The sequence below is a fragment of the Rhinatrema bivittatum genome, chromosome 4 (genome assembly GCF_901001135.1).
Source record: "Rhinatrema bivittatum chromosome 4, aRhiBiv1.1, whole genome shotgun sequence".
In the NCBI taxonomy this organism is placed as follows: Eukaryota; Metazoa; Chordata; class Amphibia; order Gymnophiona; family Rhinatrematidae; genus Rhinatrema; species Rhinatrema bivittatum.
Window position 1 is genome coordinate 381400382 of NC_042618.1, and position 17877 is coordinate 381418258.

Below are 17877 nucleotides of genomic sequence, written 5' to 3' on the forward strand. Positions count from 1 at the left end.
TTCTCCTGGGTGGCGCTCCAGAGGTTGCGCAATTGTTGTGCCGGTAAGTTGGACTGCCAGGGAAGGGACCATCAAAGGCAATGGCAGGGGAGGTCTTAGGGTCTTCCCATAGACCAACTGGAACGGGGACTGGTTGGTTGCAGAGTGCTTGTGACGATTATAGGAGAACTCCACCCATGGTAGCAAGGGAATCAAATCATCCTGGAGGTCCCTCACGAAGCACCGGAGGAATGCCTTCAACGTCCTATTAGTGCGCTCGACTTGCCCGTTGACCTGGGGATGGAAGGCCGTAGTTAAGTCAAGCTGCATGCCGAACTTCCTGCAAAGGGCCTTCCAATATTTTGCAGTAAACTGCGGACCATGATCAGAGGTTATGTGCAAAGGGAGTCCATGGAGGCGGAAGACGTGTTGAGTAAAGAAGGTGGCCAATTCTTGTGCCGAAGGCAGTTTAGCGAGGGGCACGAAATGAGCCATTTTTGAGAAACAATCAAGCGTGACCCAGATTACGGTCTTCCCATCTGAAACCGGCAAATCAACAATAAAGTCGGTGGACAGGTGGGTCCAGGGCTCGATAGGAATGGGCAGTGGCTGAAGAAGACCCCAAGGGCATCCATGCAGGGGTTTTTGCCGGGTGCAGGTGGGAAAAGACTGGACATAGAGGCGGACATCCCTCTTGAACTGTGGCCACCAATAGAATTCTGACAGAAGATTCAGGGTCCTGGCTATTCCTGGATGTCCAGCTGTCAGGGAGTCGTGGACTCAGGCGAACACTTTCAGAAGGGAACGAGATGGCACCACAGTCTTCCCCATGGGAGCCACCTCAGAAGCTGCTAGGAGAACCTTGGCTGGATCCAGAATGTACTAGAGATATGCTTCGTTTTTTTCTACCGGGTCGTTTTTTTGACTCGGATACTTCGTGGTAAATTTCGGGTTTTCTCGTTTAGTTTTTTTGAAAAACGAAACAAGGAAACCCGAAACCGGGCCAAAAACCAAAATGGGAAACGAAGCTAAAAAAAAACCCACCCCAAGCATTTAAAATCATTTTTGTACATACATACAAACTCCCTCCCCCCATCCCGATTCCTCCCCAAGACTTACGAACATCCCTGGTGGTCCAGCGGGGTCCCGGGTTCCATTTGCCCTCCGTGATAGGAGCACAAGATGGTGCCGATGGCCATGTGACCAATGGCGCCGGTAGCCCCTGTGACATGGTAGTTCAGAGGCTATTCGGCACCATTTTGAGGAGCATGGCTTGCAGTAGCACACCGGACACGGAGGGCAAATGGAACCCGGGACCCCGCTGGACCACCAGGGATGTTCGTAAGTCTTGGGGAGGGATCGGGATGGGGGGGGGGGGGTTGTATTATAGTTAATTTAAATGTTTGGGGTGGTTTTTAATTAAAAAAAAAAAAAAAGTGCCCCTCTCCCCATGCAAACCCGAAAAACGAAGTTTCCCCGAAGTTCGGGGAAAATCCTTTTCGGGTTTCGGGGCCCCCGAACCACTACGAATTAGGCAATTTCGTTGTAATTGCCTAATTCGTGATAAACGACTGCACATCTCTAGAATGTACTGGGGCGAGTGGGTGACATCCTCTGTCTCCGTTGTGTGGGAGAGAGCATCTGCTCGAATGTTCTTGGAGGCAAGGCGGTAACGGAGGGAAAAGTTAAAACGGCTGAAGAAAAGCAACCAGTGCGCCTGCCGTGGATTAAGGCGCTGGGCGCGACACAGATACTCCAGGTTCTTGTGGTCTGTGTAGACAGTTATTGGGTGTTGGGCGCCCTCCAGCCATTGGCGCCACTCTTCAAAGGCGAGTTTGATGGCCAGTAGTTCTTTATCCCCTATGCCGTAGTCCCTCTCGGTGGGAGAGAACTTGCATGAGTAGTAGGAACATGGCAGGGGTTTTCCTCCTTTGGATAACTGGCTTAGAATGGCCCCGACTGCTACGTCGGAAGTGTCGACCTCCATGATGAACAGGCGTAGGGGGTCAGGGTGGCGGAGGCAAGTGTCTTGGAGGAACACCTCTTTTAAGTCCTGGAAGGCTCGTAGGGCTGTCTGCGGCCAGCATTTAGCGTCGGCGCCCTTCCTGGTAAGGGCAGTCAGAGGAGCTACCTTCTGAGAGTAGTGGGGGATAAATTGCCAGTAAAAGTTGGTGAATCCCAGAAATCGTTGGAGTGCCTTCACCCCCTGTGGTTGCAGCCAGTCCCTGATCGCCGTGACCTTCTCAGGGCCATAAGAAAACCTGTGGAGAATACAATGTACCCAAGGAAGGGTAACGAATCCTGCTCGAAGATGCACTTCTCAAACTTAGCGTAAAGTCAATTGTCTTGCAACTTCTTTAGTACTCGGACATCTTGGCGGTGCGTCTCCAAATCTTTGGAGTACATGAGCACATCATTGAGGTAAACAATAACTGAGGAGTGTAGCATGTCTCTGAGAATCTCATTCATGAGGTTTTGAAAAACCGCTGGGGCATTGCAGAGGCCGAAGGGCATGACTATGTACTCGTAATGGCTGTCTCTTGTGTTAAATGTGGTTTTCCATTCCAGACGAATCCTTACCAGGTTATATGCCCCACGGAGATCCAGCTTAGTGAACCCCTTGGCCCCTTGTAGTCTGTCCAGAAGTTCCGAGATTAAAGGCAGAGGGTACCGATCCCGTCGGGTAATGCTGTTCAAGCCACGGTAATCTATGCAGGGTCGGAGGGACCCGTCTTTCTTCACTACGAAGAAGAAGCCCGTTCCAGCCCGGGACTTAGATGGTCGAATAAACCCTTGGTCCAGGTTCTCCCTGATGTATGCAGACATGGCTTGTGTTTCCGGAAGGGACAACGGGTAGACCCATCCTCGTGGCGGCGTGGTGCCCGGGAGCAGGTTGATCGCGCAGTTGAAGGGGCGGTGCTCCGGGAGGATCTCGGCCTTCTCTTTGGAAAAAACATCGAGATAGTCCTGTAATGGGGTGGCAGTGCCAAGGTCGATGTCAGAAGAGGTATCGGTGGCCAAGGGACCGCAGCCAGGCAGGAATTGAAGCACGCTGGTTCCCAGGATGCCACCTGGAGGGAATCCCATGAGATTACAAGCGAGTGCTTCTGAAGCCAAGGTAGTCCTAGGATGACCGGATGCATGGACTTCTCTAGGATGAGGAAGGAGATCTCTTCCTGATGCAAAATGCCAGTGTGTAAGGTGAGAGGCTTGGTGCGGGTAGCGATGGTGCCTGGAAGGAGTTTCCCCTGAATGGAAGATACACTGAGAGGGGGCCTTTGGGGTTGAACCCCAATCTGGAGTTGCTGAACTAAGTCCTTAAGTATGAAGTTCCCCCCGGCTCCAGAGTCGATCAGGGCTTGCGAATTGAACCCCCCCTCATGGAGGAGTAAGGTCACTGGCACGATGCACAGAGAGTCAGAGGTGGTATGACCTAGGGTTAGCTCCCCAACTGTCCCCTAGGTCTGAGCGTTTCCCGGACGCTCGCTACAGCGGGCAACAAAATGGCTCTTGCCACCGCAGTACAGGCATAAGCCCAGAGACCGGCGTCTCCTTCTTTCTTCTTGGGAGATAGGCTCCCGGCCCACCTGCATGGGTTCAGTGTCTTGGGCCCCGAGAAGCTAGCGGAGAACTCCTGCTTCGGGAAGGAGTGGTTCCAAAGGTCCCAGGCCTATGAGCCGACCTCTTCTCTCGGAACCGGCATTGAATGCGGCGGTCCACGCGGCCTGCTAGATCAATGAGATCGTTCAGGTCATCTGGGAGGTCTCTGGCCGCCAATTCATCCTGGAGTCTTGGGGAGAGACTTTCCAAAAAGATACCATGCAAGCTGTCACTTCCCCAGTTCAATTCGGCGGCAAGAGTCTGGAAGTCCACGGCGTGTTCCGCCAAAGGCCAGTTACCCTAATGCAGCTGGAGTAGCTCTGATGCGGCAGTAGGCTTGCGGAAGGACTCATCAAAGACCCACCTAAAGGCAGAGACGAAGTGCACCAGGCGTGAGTCCTGGCGCTCCCTGAGGTTGGAGGCCTATGCCAGGGGTCTCCCATCCAGCAGAGAGATAATGAAGCTTGTCTTGACCTGGTCTGTCGGAAACTGAAGCAGGAGGAGGTTGAATCGAATATAGCACTGGTTGAGGAACCCTCGGCACAGCTTCGCGTCTCCTGAAAAGCACGAAGGTACTGGCATCTGTATGGGTGCTGTGGATCCGAACTTTGTCCCAGCTCCGGGTACCGGAGGACCGGCAGCCGTGGCTCCACCAACACGGTCGGCGAGTCCCTGCACCGTTGCCACCAGGGTGTCGAGGCAGGTTTGCTGCTGTTGCAGCCTCTGGGCAATACCTGGGATGGCTTTCAATCTTGCAAGATCCATCGGGTCCATGGCCTTGCAAACTGTTATGGTTGTGTACCCTAGGGCCAGCTGAGACAGTGGATGGTATGCTGTGGAGGCCCATAGCGAGCGTCACAGTCGGGAGGCGGTACTGAAGGAACTCGAATGAGGCTTCACCACTGGAAGTCTGAGGACCCCCCAGGAGGAGCCCATAGGGACCCGGATCTCTTGGACTTAGGTGGGACCCTATGCGACCAAGGATCCAGGCAGTGGCCAAAGAGATGGGCCCAGGTAGTTGAAGAGTCTTCACCCTCGGAAGCCCGCAGCTCCCCAGGGAGGAGCCCGTGAGAGCCCGAGCCTCTGGGACTTAGGAGAATCCTCTGGGCCAGCGTACCGGATACCTGCGATGATGGAAGAAGCCGAAGTTGGAGTCCAAGAGCGAAGCCGGGTCAGAAGCCAGAAGTTCGAGATCCAAACCAAAGCCAGGGACGCAAGCAGAAGACGGAGTCGTGGGATGGAGCCGGGTCAAGCCAGAAGTCAGAGGACGAACCAAAACCAGGAGCGGAATCTGGAAGCAAAGTCAAGAACAAGCCAGGTCAGGAGCCGGAAGACAAGACGATCAGGACACACTGCAGCAACTAAATACTCAGGGAAACTGAGGAACCTCGTTGCAAGGTGCTGTCTAGGTGAAGCTGCAGGGTTTCAATACCCTGCAGCGTCTGACGTCATCCAGGGCGTCCTCTGTAGTTTTCCCACGCTGGCCCCTTTAAGGATGGCTCCTCCTCGTGCTTGCGCATCTAGTGGGCGGGGCCAGCCGCCGCGGATCATTGGCGTCTTCTCCCGAGGAGGGAGAGATGCGCTGGAGGCCATGCAGGCCCAAGAAGACTGCAAAACGGCCCGGGCCATCCCCGAGGTAGGTGGAGGGACCGGGGCATGGCCCGGGACTGCAACAATCCCTTATCTCAACCTTGGTCATTTCACAGAGCTTGCCCAAGCAAACCCCATCCTACACCCTGTCTATGGCCACATAGGTCAAGGTTTCCAGAAAGTTTTGCCCCCTTTACAATCTGGGGGTACATCCTGCATGTAGCAGATTCTCCCCTCTTTCTTTTCATTCTTTCTAGGTTAAATATGGTTCATGCCTTTAGAGCCAGATACTACAGATGAAATTAAACCACCTAGTTCTGATTGAGACATCTTTTGAACTCATACCAGTCCCCCCACTCCACATACTCCCTCCCCATTAGGTATTATGGTCTGGCATCATTTTAATGGCACTCCTAATCAGGCTGCTGGGAGCTTCTGCTCTTCTGTCCTAAAACAATACAGAAAATGTCCACAAAGATTAATAAGAAAGATATTCAGTTGTATTCAATAAAATATTTCTTTGAGCTAAGCATTCTACATATTGAAAAATCCGCAGCTCGCTAAGCCAATCTTTTCCATTTCATGTTGACTTCAGACAGCAATAATTAAGCAGGAAGAGGCAACAGTGAGTATTAATGGAAATCAGAATTTGATTTTCAGAAATAGTGGCTGACATCTTTACTAGTGACAGGATGCAAGTTTTAACTGTGGAGCATGATTGACTGAAGTTCCACAAGAAATCTTAAACTTGATGAACTGTGAGCTTTATGAGCTTCATGATTCAGCATTAACTGTACAGGTGAAGCAGTGGGCTGCCTAAAGATGCAATCACAAACTATCTAGATCTGATAGGAAGGTGAAGATTAAACAAAGAGATGCAGTACTGTACTGAAGGTGGGGAAGAGAGTTTGGTACTGTTTCTGGTTGGTGACTCACTTCTGAGGGGCACGGAGGGATCCATTTGCCAACTAGATATGTTGTCCTGAGAAGTGTGCTGTCTGCCAGATATCAAAATCAAAGACATTATGGAGAGATTGCTGAAAATTCTCAAGCCTACTGACTACTATCCGATGCTGCTCAGCCATGTTGGCACGAATGTGACCACACAGATTGTATCAAAAGTGACTTTATGGCTCTGGGAGAGAAGGTAAAGCAGATAGGTGCGCAGGTGCTATTCTCCTCTATCCTCACAGTCATGGATAAAGGCCCAGGCAGGGAAGCTCGACTTCTGTAGATAAATGAATGGCTGTGTAGATAGTGTTGACAAGAGCATTTTGGCTTTCTGGAACATGGTAAGGTGTTTCGAGGACTGCTGAGCAGAGAAGGGGTCAATCTGCTGAAGAAGGGTGCAGTGTCTTCCAGCACAAACTGGCAAACATACTGAGAAGGGCTTTAAACAAGGATTGTCAGTTATGGGTGAACAAAACCCTAAGATAAGTAAAACATTAAATATTTGTATAGAAATGGGTAAAATGGGCAATATCTGGAAAGGTACGCATACTAATGCTCATAGTAAGGGAAATAAAGTCCTGCATCTAAAGAAAGTCATAGCAGAAGCTGATGGCTATCACAGAGACTTGGTACATGGAAAACCATAACTGCGATATAGTTATGGATACAATCTATTCAGGAAAGACCAAGTAGAAAGGAAGAGAGGAGGCACGGCACTATTAATACAAAATAACATTAAATGAATAGAATTGCAGGGTTTATGTGGTGAGGAGGTACTGTGGGTTAATCTGGAAAAAGTGAATGGAACATCTATATCACGGTCAGGCAGGCTGGGATCATGGATGCAGAATCAGCACAGAACTGCAGGACAGGACTAGAGATGGTGTTCTGCCTGGATCAGAACTTAAGGTTGAACCCTTAAGTTCTGGTGACCGGCAGGACTTAGCTGAAACAGGAGACATGGTGAGTCTTGGAAGCAGGCAAGGCTAGATACAAGCAGGGCTGGAAACATGGGCTAGAACCAAGGGCAAGGCTTGGGCTGGCGACAAGGCCTGAAACAGGATACATGGTGGATCTTGGAAGGAGGCACATCTGGAGACAGGCAGGGCTGGAGACAATGGTGGAACCTAGGTCAAGGCTCAGGCCGGACTGGACCGGGCAGGGTAAGGATTGGACTGGACAGGACTAGTTCAAGCAAACAATAAACATGAAGGCTCAAACAGACACGGGAGTGGCCTAGGCGAACCTAGAAGGCCTGAAGGCTGCAAGGCAGAACAGGAGGGCCAAGGGGACCACTGAGCAAGGCAGAAAGGCTGAGAAGGCCATAGAGCAAGGCAGGGAGGTCTGGAAGGCCACAGAGTAAGGCACAGCAAGACGAGGAGGGCCAATGCAAAGAGTCAGAGTGACTCGATGAAGAGGCAAGGAGTGCATGGAGAGACTGGGTTAAATAGTCTGGAACTGCTGCATCATGTGATCAGCAAGGAGGCAGCTAGAGTGGTTGTAAGCAAGGCTGCCTGATGACCTTTGCTGATGGGGAGGCTGCATAGAAGGCAGAATTGTGACAATCTATTTATATTGCTGTAATATACAGAACTCCATCAAATATAGAAGTAGTAGACAGAGATTTAATGGATGATGTTCACAAAATTGCTATTATAGGGGAGGTGCTTTGCAAGGGGATTTCAATCTGCTGGATGTGGTTTGGGACATCCTGTTTGCAGTGTCTTCTAGAAACAGGGAGGTACTGGATTCACTGCATAATTATTCTGTCAATTGGTAATGGAACCCACATGTGAGAGGTGCTTACCAACAGGGACAGTATCGCTGATGTTGTAGTGGATGATCTTCTGGTATCCAGTGATCACTGAATGGTGTGGTTAAGTATTAGAGCACAGGAGATGAAGGTTCATTCAAAGGCAACCTTTTCAATTCTTCTTTAGAATCAGGAGTAGGGAACTAGAGAGGGATAGATGGAAGTAAGTAGGAGGCTGGGAACTATAGGCCAGTTAGTCTGACCTCTATAGTGAGCAAATTAATGGAACTGCTGCTAAAACAGAGGATTGTGCAATTTCTGGAATCCAATGAATTGCATAATCTGAGGCAGCATGATTTTACTAGAAGTAAATTTTGTCAGACGAATCTGATCAATTTCTTTGATTGGGTGACTAGAGAACTGGATCAAATGAGAGTGCTAGTTGTAGTGTACTTGGATTTTATTAAGGCCTTTGATACGGTTTCATGCAGGAGACTTATAAATACATTGAGTGCTCTTGTTATAGGTCCTACAATGTCTGACTGGGTTAGAAACTGGCTGAGTGGGAGGTGATAAAGCATACTGGTAAATGCAGTTTAGTCTGATGAGGAAAGAGTTACTAGGGTGTGCCTCAGGGATCCGTCCTTGAACTGGTTCTATTTCTTTTCAATATTTTTGTGAGTGACATAGCGGTAGGATTGTCAGGAAAAGTTTGTGTTTTTGTGGATGATACCAGATTCTACAACAGGTAGACAGCCAGGATGGTGTGGAAAAAATAGGAAGATTTAGCAAAGCTCGAGGAATGATCTAGGGTGAGGCAGCTAAGATTTAATGCTAAAAAATGCAAAGTAATTATTGGAGGTGAAATTCTTCTAAGCATGAAAGAACAGCGGGCCCTTGATGTCATTGTATCTGATAATCTTAATGTGGTTAAACAAGTGGATAAAGGGATGGCAAAAACCAGAAAGATACTTGGCTACATAGGGTGAGGAATTATCAGCAGAAAAAAAGGAGGTGATATCACTCCTTTATAGGTCCCTGATGAGACCCCATTGGGAATACTGTTTATAATTCTAGAGACTGCACCTGCAAAAGGATATAAACTGGTTGGAGTCGGTCTAGAGGGCTGCTATTAAAATGATCTGTGTTCTAAAGCATATGTGGACAAATTTAAAGAGCTAAACACGTATACCATAGAGGAAAGGTGAGAGAGGGGATTTATGAAGATATATTTAAATATCTTAAAGGTTTCCATGCACAGGAGACAAGTCACTTTCAATGGAAAGGAGGTTCTAGAACAAGGGGGGTCATGCGATGAGGGTGAAAGGGGATAGTCTGAGGAGTAATCTTGGGAAGTATTTTTCAGAGAGAGTAGTGAATGCATGAAATGGCCTTCCTTTGGAGGTGGTAGAGACAAAAATGGTATCTGAATTCAAGAAAGCATGGAATAAATACAGGGGATCTCTGAGAGAGTGATAAGAATTATAGGATTGAATGACTTGGGTGAATAGGCAGACTGGATGGGCCATGCAGCCTTTTTCTGTGGTCATGTTATCACCTTTTTTTTTTTTTTGGTAAATATTTATATTAATCCAATGAGTCAGAATCTGTATAATACATACATACATTTTTTTACATTTTTGTAAATCAGTTTGGTGAGTTATTGGAGTCATTTTTTGTTACTTTTTGCTGAGGATGTATATAGAGGTTAGGCCGTATGGATTCAAAGTTTTCACCCAGACACAGACTAGTTTGAAGGCCACAGGCCAACCTCTGAGTGAACTCCTGTTTATTGTCTTGCACTGTGAAATGTTTATCAACAGGCAAGAGTGTTTTTTAGTTATTCAACTAAAGGGGTCATTCTCTAAAGGGATCGCATGCGAAAAGTCCCTTTTCGCGTGCGATACCTAAATTGGGGAGGGTTCTGGGCGGCATTGCGAAGACATCGCTGACGGCGAAAGGTAAGGACCCTTATCGTCGCCAGTATCGGTGTGAAAGCCGGCAGCCAGTGCACCGCTGAGGTGCGATGGCTGCTGGCTTTTGCAGGCCCGCCCCCCATTACCGCCGGATTCTCTAAGGTCAGGCCTCAGCTTATGATGAGAAAACTAGCAATTAACTTATACTAAAGCCTGAGAGAGAGAATGAAGGCCACACAGCTGTTTCTGAAAACTGAGAAGGAGGGAATGCTGTTGCATTTCACAAACGTTTGTAGTGTATAAGGGGAGACAATGAGAAAGAGGAGAGAGCGAGCCCTGGACATGATGGTATGGCTGATCCTTTGGAAATATAAGCTTTTTATATCTATGTAGCAATTGTTATTATCTACCTTTACTTTTTCTATCTGATCTGATTTTATTTGTTCTATCCTCCAATCGCTCAAATAAACTTACTTCATTACCTGGAACCGTGATATACTGAATCAAAAGTTTGTGTGTGGCTCCTTGTGTTGGGGATAAGCTCCTGGGTTGAAGTCCCCAGGTATAATCCAAGTAATTGTGTGTGTTTATATGAGATTAGCCCCCCCCCCCCCCCCAGGTCAGAGGCCCTGGGCAGGATACCAGTGTGCATGGTCTGAACCCGTAACATGAGTGCTTCTGACTATTTCAAGTTGTATCAGTCATCTTGGAAATGAGAGGGAATCTCATGTTTCATATAACTCAAAGAGAAGGAAAGCTTATACAAGCTCAGGGGTAGATTGTTTTAAAAAGCGCGTTCGCGTACTTTTGTTTGCGCACCAGGCGCAAACAAAAGTACGCTGGATTTTATAAGATACGCGCGTAGCCGCGCGTATCTTCTAAAATCCTGGATCGGCACGCGCAAGGCTACCGATTTTGGGCAGCCGGCGTGCGCCGAGCCGCCTGTCACCATTCCCTCCGAGGCCGCTCCGAAATCGGAGCGGCCTCGGAGGGAACTCTCTTTCGCCCTCCCCTCACCTTCCCCTCCCTTCCTCTACCTAACCCACCCCCCCGGCCCTATCTAAACCCCCCCCCTTACCTTTGTCCGTAGATTTACGCCTGCGAGAAGCAAACGTAAATCTACGCGTGCCAGCGGACTGCTGGCGCGCCGTGCTCTGACCCGGGGGCTGGTCCGAAGGCCTGGACCATGCCCCCGGGCCGGCGCCACGCCCCCGGTCCCACCCCCGAAATGCCGCGTCATCGGGTCCCGCCCCCCCGACACGCCCCCTTCCAAAAACCCTGGGACCTACGCGTGTCCCGGGGCTCTGCGCGCGCCGGTGGCCTATGGAAAATAGGCGCGCAAGGCCCTGCTTGCGTAAATCCGGGCGGATTTACGTGAGCAGGGCTTTTAAAATCCGCCCGTCAGAATTCAAGCAATTGGATCTTTCCACAGAGTCAAAAAGTCTTCTGAACCGTTTCCAAGGTCAATGCTTCTAGTTTTGCTGTTGCAGCATCATAACTAGTGGTACTATCTACTAGTGAAAGAGAGATGGAGCACATCATTATCTTCATACTTTCCAGCCTTTTGGCTAAGATCCAAGTGTAGGGGCTGCGCTATGAACAGTTTCTTCTTGTCCTTTTGGCTGAGATTGAGAACTTGTACAATCTGAGGGATTACATTTGACTTTACTAGGGACATGATGATAGAATTATTGCCAAAACCTGAGGATTAAACCTCCTGCTTAAAAAAAAAATATCTACTCTTGAAAGATAAACACTGTAACATCCTATATTTCAGGCAGCTGCAGTTTACTGGAAATTCTATATTCTTTCAATGTAAAAAAATATTTTACTAAACAAACAATAAGAAAATTATTTCTCTATTATTTTAGGAAAAAATTTGCAAGATTTATTTAGACATAAAAAATACAACCATTTCCAGAACTCCTGATTCCTATCTAACCTAATCCATCACTTGACCATATGAGAAATAAACTGTCACAAAAAAATATCACAAGGGAAAGAAAACCAAACAGAATATATTGAAAAGATATATATTACTTTCATATAATGACAAAAGCTTTCTGGCCCTACAGGTTTTGAAATAAAGAGGTAGTTTTCATTGCAGTTAGCCAGCATTCTGGTTATGCAAATAAACTTAAAACCTGCATATTAGGATTGCCAACTGTCAATACAAAAAAAATTGTCAAGTTCATAAATCATCATCAGCGTTGGGCATGTGTCTCTGGTGCCATGGGCTCAAGATCTACTCAGGAGTCAGGGATTGTTTTGTTGTATAAAGGGGTGTCACTCGGCATGGTAAGTCTAGCTGTGCTCAAAATGGCAATGATAAAACGTATAAATCTATACAAACACCCCCACTATCTAAGCAGGCAAATTTATTAAGTCATATATTTATATATGTTATTACTCACGGGGCTGATCAATGTACCTTAATTTCATGTGGCTGTTTTTTTTATTGGTATTTACATGCAAATTAGTCTGGTAGAAAAACAGCACGTGGCCAACATTTTTGCAAACTTATTTGTGTTAAAAAGAAAAACAGTGCTTGCTATTGTACATAATGCACACTATTTGCCATTTTTGCACACAGACCAGACTTTGTGAAACATACATTGGTCTCTATTTCATTACAATTTATAAACAGGTTTTGAAAAATTCACTTTCCTGTTTTGGGCAAGTGGATCTTTTCCATGAGCAAGGCAGCATCGCTGCCCTCAGCAGGGGCTGGGAGGAAGCAGCAGAATGAAATTCTTACCAGGACTTGGAAGAACAGTGAGAGGGCTGCAGTAAGTGGAGTGGTGGAAGGGCTGGGGAGCAGAGAAGCGTGCTGGGGGAAGTGAGGAGAGAAAGTGAGGGGTTGAAGAGTGAGAGGAGAGTGGCAGGCAAGGGAGAACATGACAGTGAAAGGATGGGGAAGGGAGGACACCTGAGTGAAATGGTGTGTGAGGGAAGAGAGAGAAAGGGCTGCATGTAAGGGTGAGGTCAGAGGTTTGAACTGTCCAGGGAAAAATGCATTCACCATGCACTCCTGCCACACCTTCCTCCCCCACCCCAAAACAAATCACTGAATAGCTGAGGGGGTGGCAAGTAATGGCAGTGCAAATGCATCTTCTCACTGTTAAATCCTAGAGCAACTTTTCAAACCATTTGTAACTACCTGAAAAGGTGAAAAATGTATCAATGTTTACATATAAAAGCAGAACATGTTTTGAAGGTGGAAAAAGGAAGTTTAATTTGATTTTAAAGATATCTTCCCATTATGATTAAAACTATCACTACAACATATAAAGAGAAAACTGGATAATTTAATCAGCAAAAAAAGACTGAACTTGATGTAATAAGTCTTTTTTTTTTTTAACTAAATTCATTTGTCTCTTTAGACTTCACTGGCATTATCAACACCCTTATGAACAAGGAAATTAATTTTGTTTGAAGAATTAACCTCACAAAAGAATGAAGTAGTGAATCAGCAGGCTGTAATATCTACTACTTGGTGAGTTATTAAAGTATCCTTCAAGGATAAACCTCACTGTGTAAATATTTGGCTTGTCTTTGTATAGCTGTTCTGCAACTATCAGTTTAAAATCATGAATGGACTTTGAGCCGAATTTAAGGACCGGTTAAAAAAAAAGTCTGCAAATCAGTTTTCCTATATTTGTTTAGGTTCTAAGATTTTGTTTGGGTACCAATAAGGAAGAAGAAAAAAATTCCCTTCTTTTCTTTCTTTCTTGCACCTATATTTACAAATTTACTACGTCCTTGAGAGATTCCAGATGGTATGAGAACCCATCATTGTTCAAGCGTATAGGCTTTTCGCCTTTTTATACAATCCACAGCCATCTTTTTCCAGTCACTTTTTATGTCTATGGTTGTCATTCTTGTTTTTTGCCTATTAATTTTCAAATAACATATTTTACCCAAGACCTTCATGTTCTGCACCGCCTTCCTTCTGGAAGAAAATATAAATTCCACACAATAAAATGAACGCAAAACTTGTGTGAAAAAGCACTGCTGGACTTCTGTTCTAAAAGGATTAAGAAAAGTCCCACACCGCTTTTTGCACAAGTTTTCACTAGCACAATTTTTTTTCTGATGATTTTTATTCTCTTTCAGCAGTTGAATGAAATTAAAAACTGGCGCAAAAGATTTCAAAACCACGGCATCAAACTAACTTACAAACTTTCTACACGTTCTTTAACCTGTCTATATTAAAGAAGCCAGACTACAAAATCTGTGGTTTGTCTTAAAAAAAAAAAAGTGGCCGGAGCGTGGAGCGGTCGCTACTTCACAAGGAACTGACACAGGATAACCAATATCCGCTACAACAAATCCCCACCCGCCCTGCACTTCAGCCAATTTTCCATATGCATTAACGTTGTTACGAAAAGAGCCTACAACGCCCCCTCCCGTTTACCCATTAAACGCATATAAACGTCCCACACTCAGCCGTATGGATCCACTGAACCTCGCAGCAAGCCGTCCTGTCCCACGCACAGGCGCAGAGCAGCCGCGGCCGAAGGCGACAGAATCCTGTTGGAGCGAATTCCAGAGCTGAACGACAGTCTCCTGTCCAATGAGCATTGCGGGAGGCGGAACTTCCGCTAGCAGGGCAGGGTGTTTTTGTTGCTGAGGGTGGAGAGCGGTCGGGGACGGGGTTGTTTGAGTTTCTGGTTAAAGGTTGGACTCTTAGGTGTGCATCATGCCAGGCATCGATAAGCTGCCCATCGAGGAAACGCTGGAGGATAGCCCCCAGGTGAGAGGCGTTTCGGCTCCTCGGGTGCAGTGGGGGTGCCTGTCAGGGCTGTCCCAGTGCAGGCTTGGTCAATGCGTCTTCCCACTGAATCTCCGGTGGCGTTGCGTGAGAGAGCGGGCCGGGGCCCAGGGTCCTGTGGTGCCTTGAGGAGAGAGCAGGGCTCTGCGGCATCTCGGGCCCGGGTGCTGCTCTGGAGAACACGAGACTTTAAATCCCGCAGGGATTTACTGAGCAACTGACACGTATCCCTTTCAGTAACATACTCCAGTTTCTCATCTGGGGGCGTTTCCCAGCTCTGCTTCGCTCGATTAGATGCACTATTTTCATAAAACAGTTTAACCAGGGACTCCTGGAAGCTCTCTTCAACACATTCATTTCACTCACTGAAAACAAAAATGTAGCAGTTAAGAATCGACATTGTATTAGTTTGTGTTACAGCTTTCTATATATTTTGTTCTTAGAATGGAAGTTTAAAGTTCTGAGCTTTTGTAACCTGCCATTTTATTGTTCTGTATACTCTAAATTTATTGCATCATTTTTGCAGCTTGGCACTATTGTATGAATGATTATGTATACTTTTTTGGGGGTTAGCCAAGGCTTATGTGGTATTGCTGTGCTGTCTCTCTGAATACTTTAATATGAAATGTAGCTATGGCATCTAGTACTTAGGTGACTGCTTTTGTAACCTGCCATTTTATTGTTCTGTATACTCTAAATTTATTGCATCATTTTTGCAGCTTGGCACTATTGTATGAATGATTATGTATACTTTTTTGGGGGTTAGCCAAGGCTTATGTGGTATTGCTGTGCTGTCTCTCTGTTGAATACTTTAATATGAAATGTAGCTATGGCATCTAGTACTTAGGTGACTGCTCCACACAGTGAATATCTCTGGTTTATTGCTAGTAGGAATTTGCACTGCTTAATGTTTTATGAAGCTTGTACTTAGTGTGAGAGAAGTTAAGTAAGGGGCTGACCAGTCCTATGCAGTTAGGTCCAGAGAGCAGGAGCCTTCTGAAGAGAAGAAAGGATGGGACAGTAAAATGAAGATGATCATATGGCTATTTGTATGCATTATACTTTTTCTTGAAAAGAAATTATTTCCTAATGGAATAAAAAAATTATTCTGTGCATTATGTGTGCAACATCAAAAAAATGACCAAATCCATTCATCCAGGTGTAGAGTAAAATGCCCGTTCTTGCTAATTGAATAAATTAATAATTTTCGTATGTGTCTTACTAGTTCCATGGAATTTTCAATGACTTACCTTGATGTATACTCAAGACTATCTCTTTCTCCCCCTCCAGTAAATAGAGACAGGTACATTTGTTGTTTCCTCCAATATGAGAACCTGGTGTGTGACTGTGGGTGGGGCTTTTGTTACCTTAGCTGCCCCAAATCAAGGGTTCCAGGGTATTGTCTCTTTTCACTACCTAACAAGTTTGGTGCACACAGAAGTTACAAATACCTTTGTGACAACAGAGCAGTGCATACTCGCTATTAATCTATATTTATGGTATAGTGTCTTTCTTATCATATTCATGTAATATTAATTAACTGTCATATTCAGATGTACCAAATTGTGTTTCCAGGGAATCAAATGCTTATGTTGCTCATTTTGTAGTGGAAACTGACACACAGACTAATCGGAGAAAATTCTTTTTCACTCAACGCACAATAAAGCTCTGGAATTTGTTGCCAGAGGATGTGGTTAGTGTAGCTGGGTTCAAAAAAGGTTTGGATAAGTTCTTGGAGGAGAAGTCCATTAATGGCTATTAATCAAGTTTACTTAGGGAATAGCCACTGCTATTAATTTCATCAGTAACATGGGATCTTCCTAGTGTTTGGATAATTGCCAGGTTCTTGTGGCCTGGTTCGGCCTCTGGATACAGGATGCTGGGCTTGATGGACCCTTCGTCTGACCCAGCATGGCAATTTCTTATGTTCTTATAAAAACTAGAAAAATATGCCTTAAAGATGTATCAGTCTTGATATGATAATATATTGGAAAGCACATTAATATGCAGAAGCTCTCCATCTCCTTAAGGATAGTTCTTGTAGCCACATCAAACCAATCAAACCTTTCCAAATTGTGTGGAGCTATTAAAAAATTATTCCTTTTGTTCTATAGTATATCCCCCCTAAAACAGAAAAAAAATTACATTTTAAGTATAAGGCACCATAAGGAACAATATGTATCTAAATAGTAATCTTTGACTTCATGTTTTAGCCCATGGTGGGCCTGTATGAAGAGGAAAGCAACCAAACATTCCCTGGCATGTGGCTGACTTATGTATCTAGGACAAAAGTGGTGTCCTTTCAGTACAGCCCTGTTGCTGGTCAAAATGTGCAGTTGGAGGTTATGTCTGGTTTTTGATTGAAACTGAGTACATTTTTAGTAGCACCATATGATATAGCATTTTTAAGCAAAATGTTGCACTTATTGTGTTTGTCCACTTGAATGTGTAGAATAAAGGGTCAACAAATAAAGTGCAGGTAATACCTGACATAAGAGGAGCACAGCTCTTTATTGAGATACTTTCTTTTTTATTGGACTTTTGCTTCAAATCTTGACCCTTCTTTCTTCATACTTTAAGATAGACTTGAGGCTGCTTTGGTTGCTTAGTGGTAAGTGCTATGCACTGCCATGTGGAGGAACTAGATTCAGTTCCTGGGACAGATCATCTTCCCCACATTGGCCTATGGAGTCGGCGTTTACAGCTTTCATTCGGCACCAACACCCAGTGGCCAGATCCGTTGTCATCTTAACTGCTTTCCAGAGATGGTGGTAATAATACAGGCCAGTTAGTCTGACATCTGTGGTGAGCAAACTAATGGAATTGCTGCTAAAAAAAGAGGCTAGTGCAATTTTTGGAAGCCAGTGGATTGCAAGATCCGAGGCAGCATGGTTGTACCAGAGGTAAATCTTGTAAGATGAATCTTACAACCATGCTGCCTCAGATCTTGCAATCCACTGGAGCACAGACCAGATTTATTCCGTGCATTAAGAAAGGAGGAAGCAACGCAAAACGATTACCGGGATGGTTAAAAAGTGAGGTGAAAGAGGCTATTTTTTAGCCAAAAGATCTTCATTCAAAAATTGGAAGAAGGATCCATCAGAAGAAAATAGGATAAAGCATAAGCTTTGGCAAGTTAAATGTAAAACATTTGATAAGACAGACTAAGAGAAATTTTTAAAAGAAGTTGGCTACAGAGGCAAAAACTCACAATAAAAACTTCAAAAAAATATGTCCAAAGCAGAAAGCCTGCAAGGGTCAATTGGACCGTTGGATGATCAAGGGGTTAAAGGGGCACTTAGAGAAGATAAGGC

The 17877-nt window shown here is 45.6% G+C and overlaps 2 protein-coding genes across 2 annotated transcripts in view; one reads left to right on the plus strand and one right to left on the minus strand.

Annotated features, from left to right (window-relative positions):
* HESX1 (HESX homeobox 1) overlaps positions 1 to 14409 on the minus strand; it is a 33235-nt gene extending 18826 nt beyond the window's left edge. The window contains exon 1 of the mRNA XM_029600924.1: positions 14207 to 14409. Coding sequence (XP_029456784.1) covers positions 14207 to 14373 — 167 coding nt within the window. The 5' untranslated portion in view covers positions 14374 to 14409. The remainder of the gene's footprint in view (positions 1 to 14206) is intronic.
* APPL1 (adaptor protein, phosphotyrosine interacting with PH domain and leucine zipper 1) overlaps positions 14407 to 17877 on the plus strand; it is a 124213-nt gene continuing 120742 nt past the window's right edge. The window contains exon 1 of the mRNA XM_029600926.1: positions 14407 to 14545. Within this exon, the coding sequence (XP_029456786.1) occupies positions 14492 to 14545 (54 nt within the window). The 5' untranslated portion in view covers positions 14407 to 14491. The remainder of the gene's footprint in view (positions 14546 to 17877) is intronic.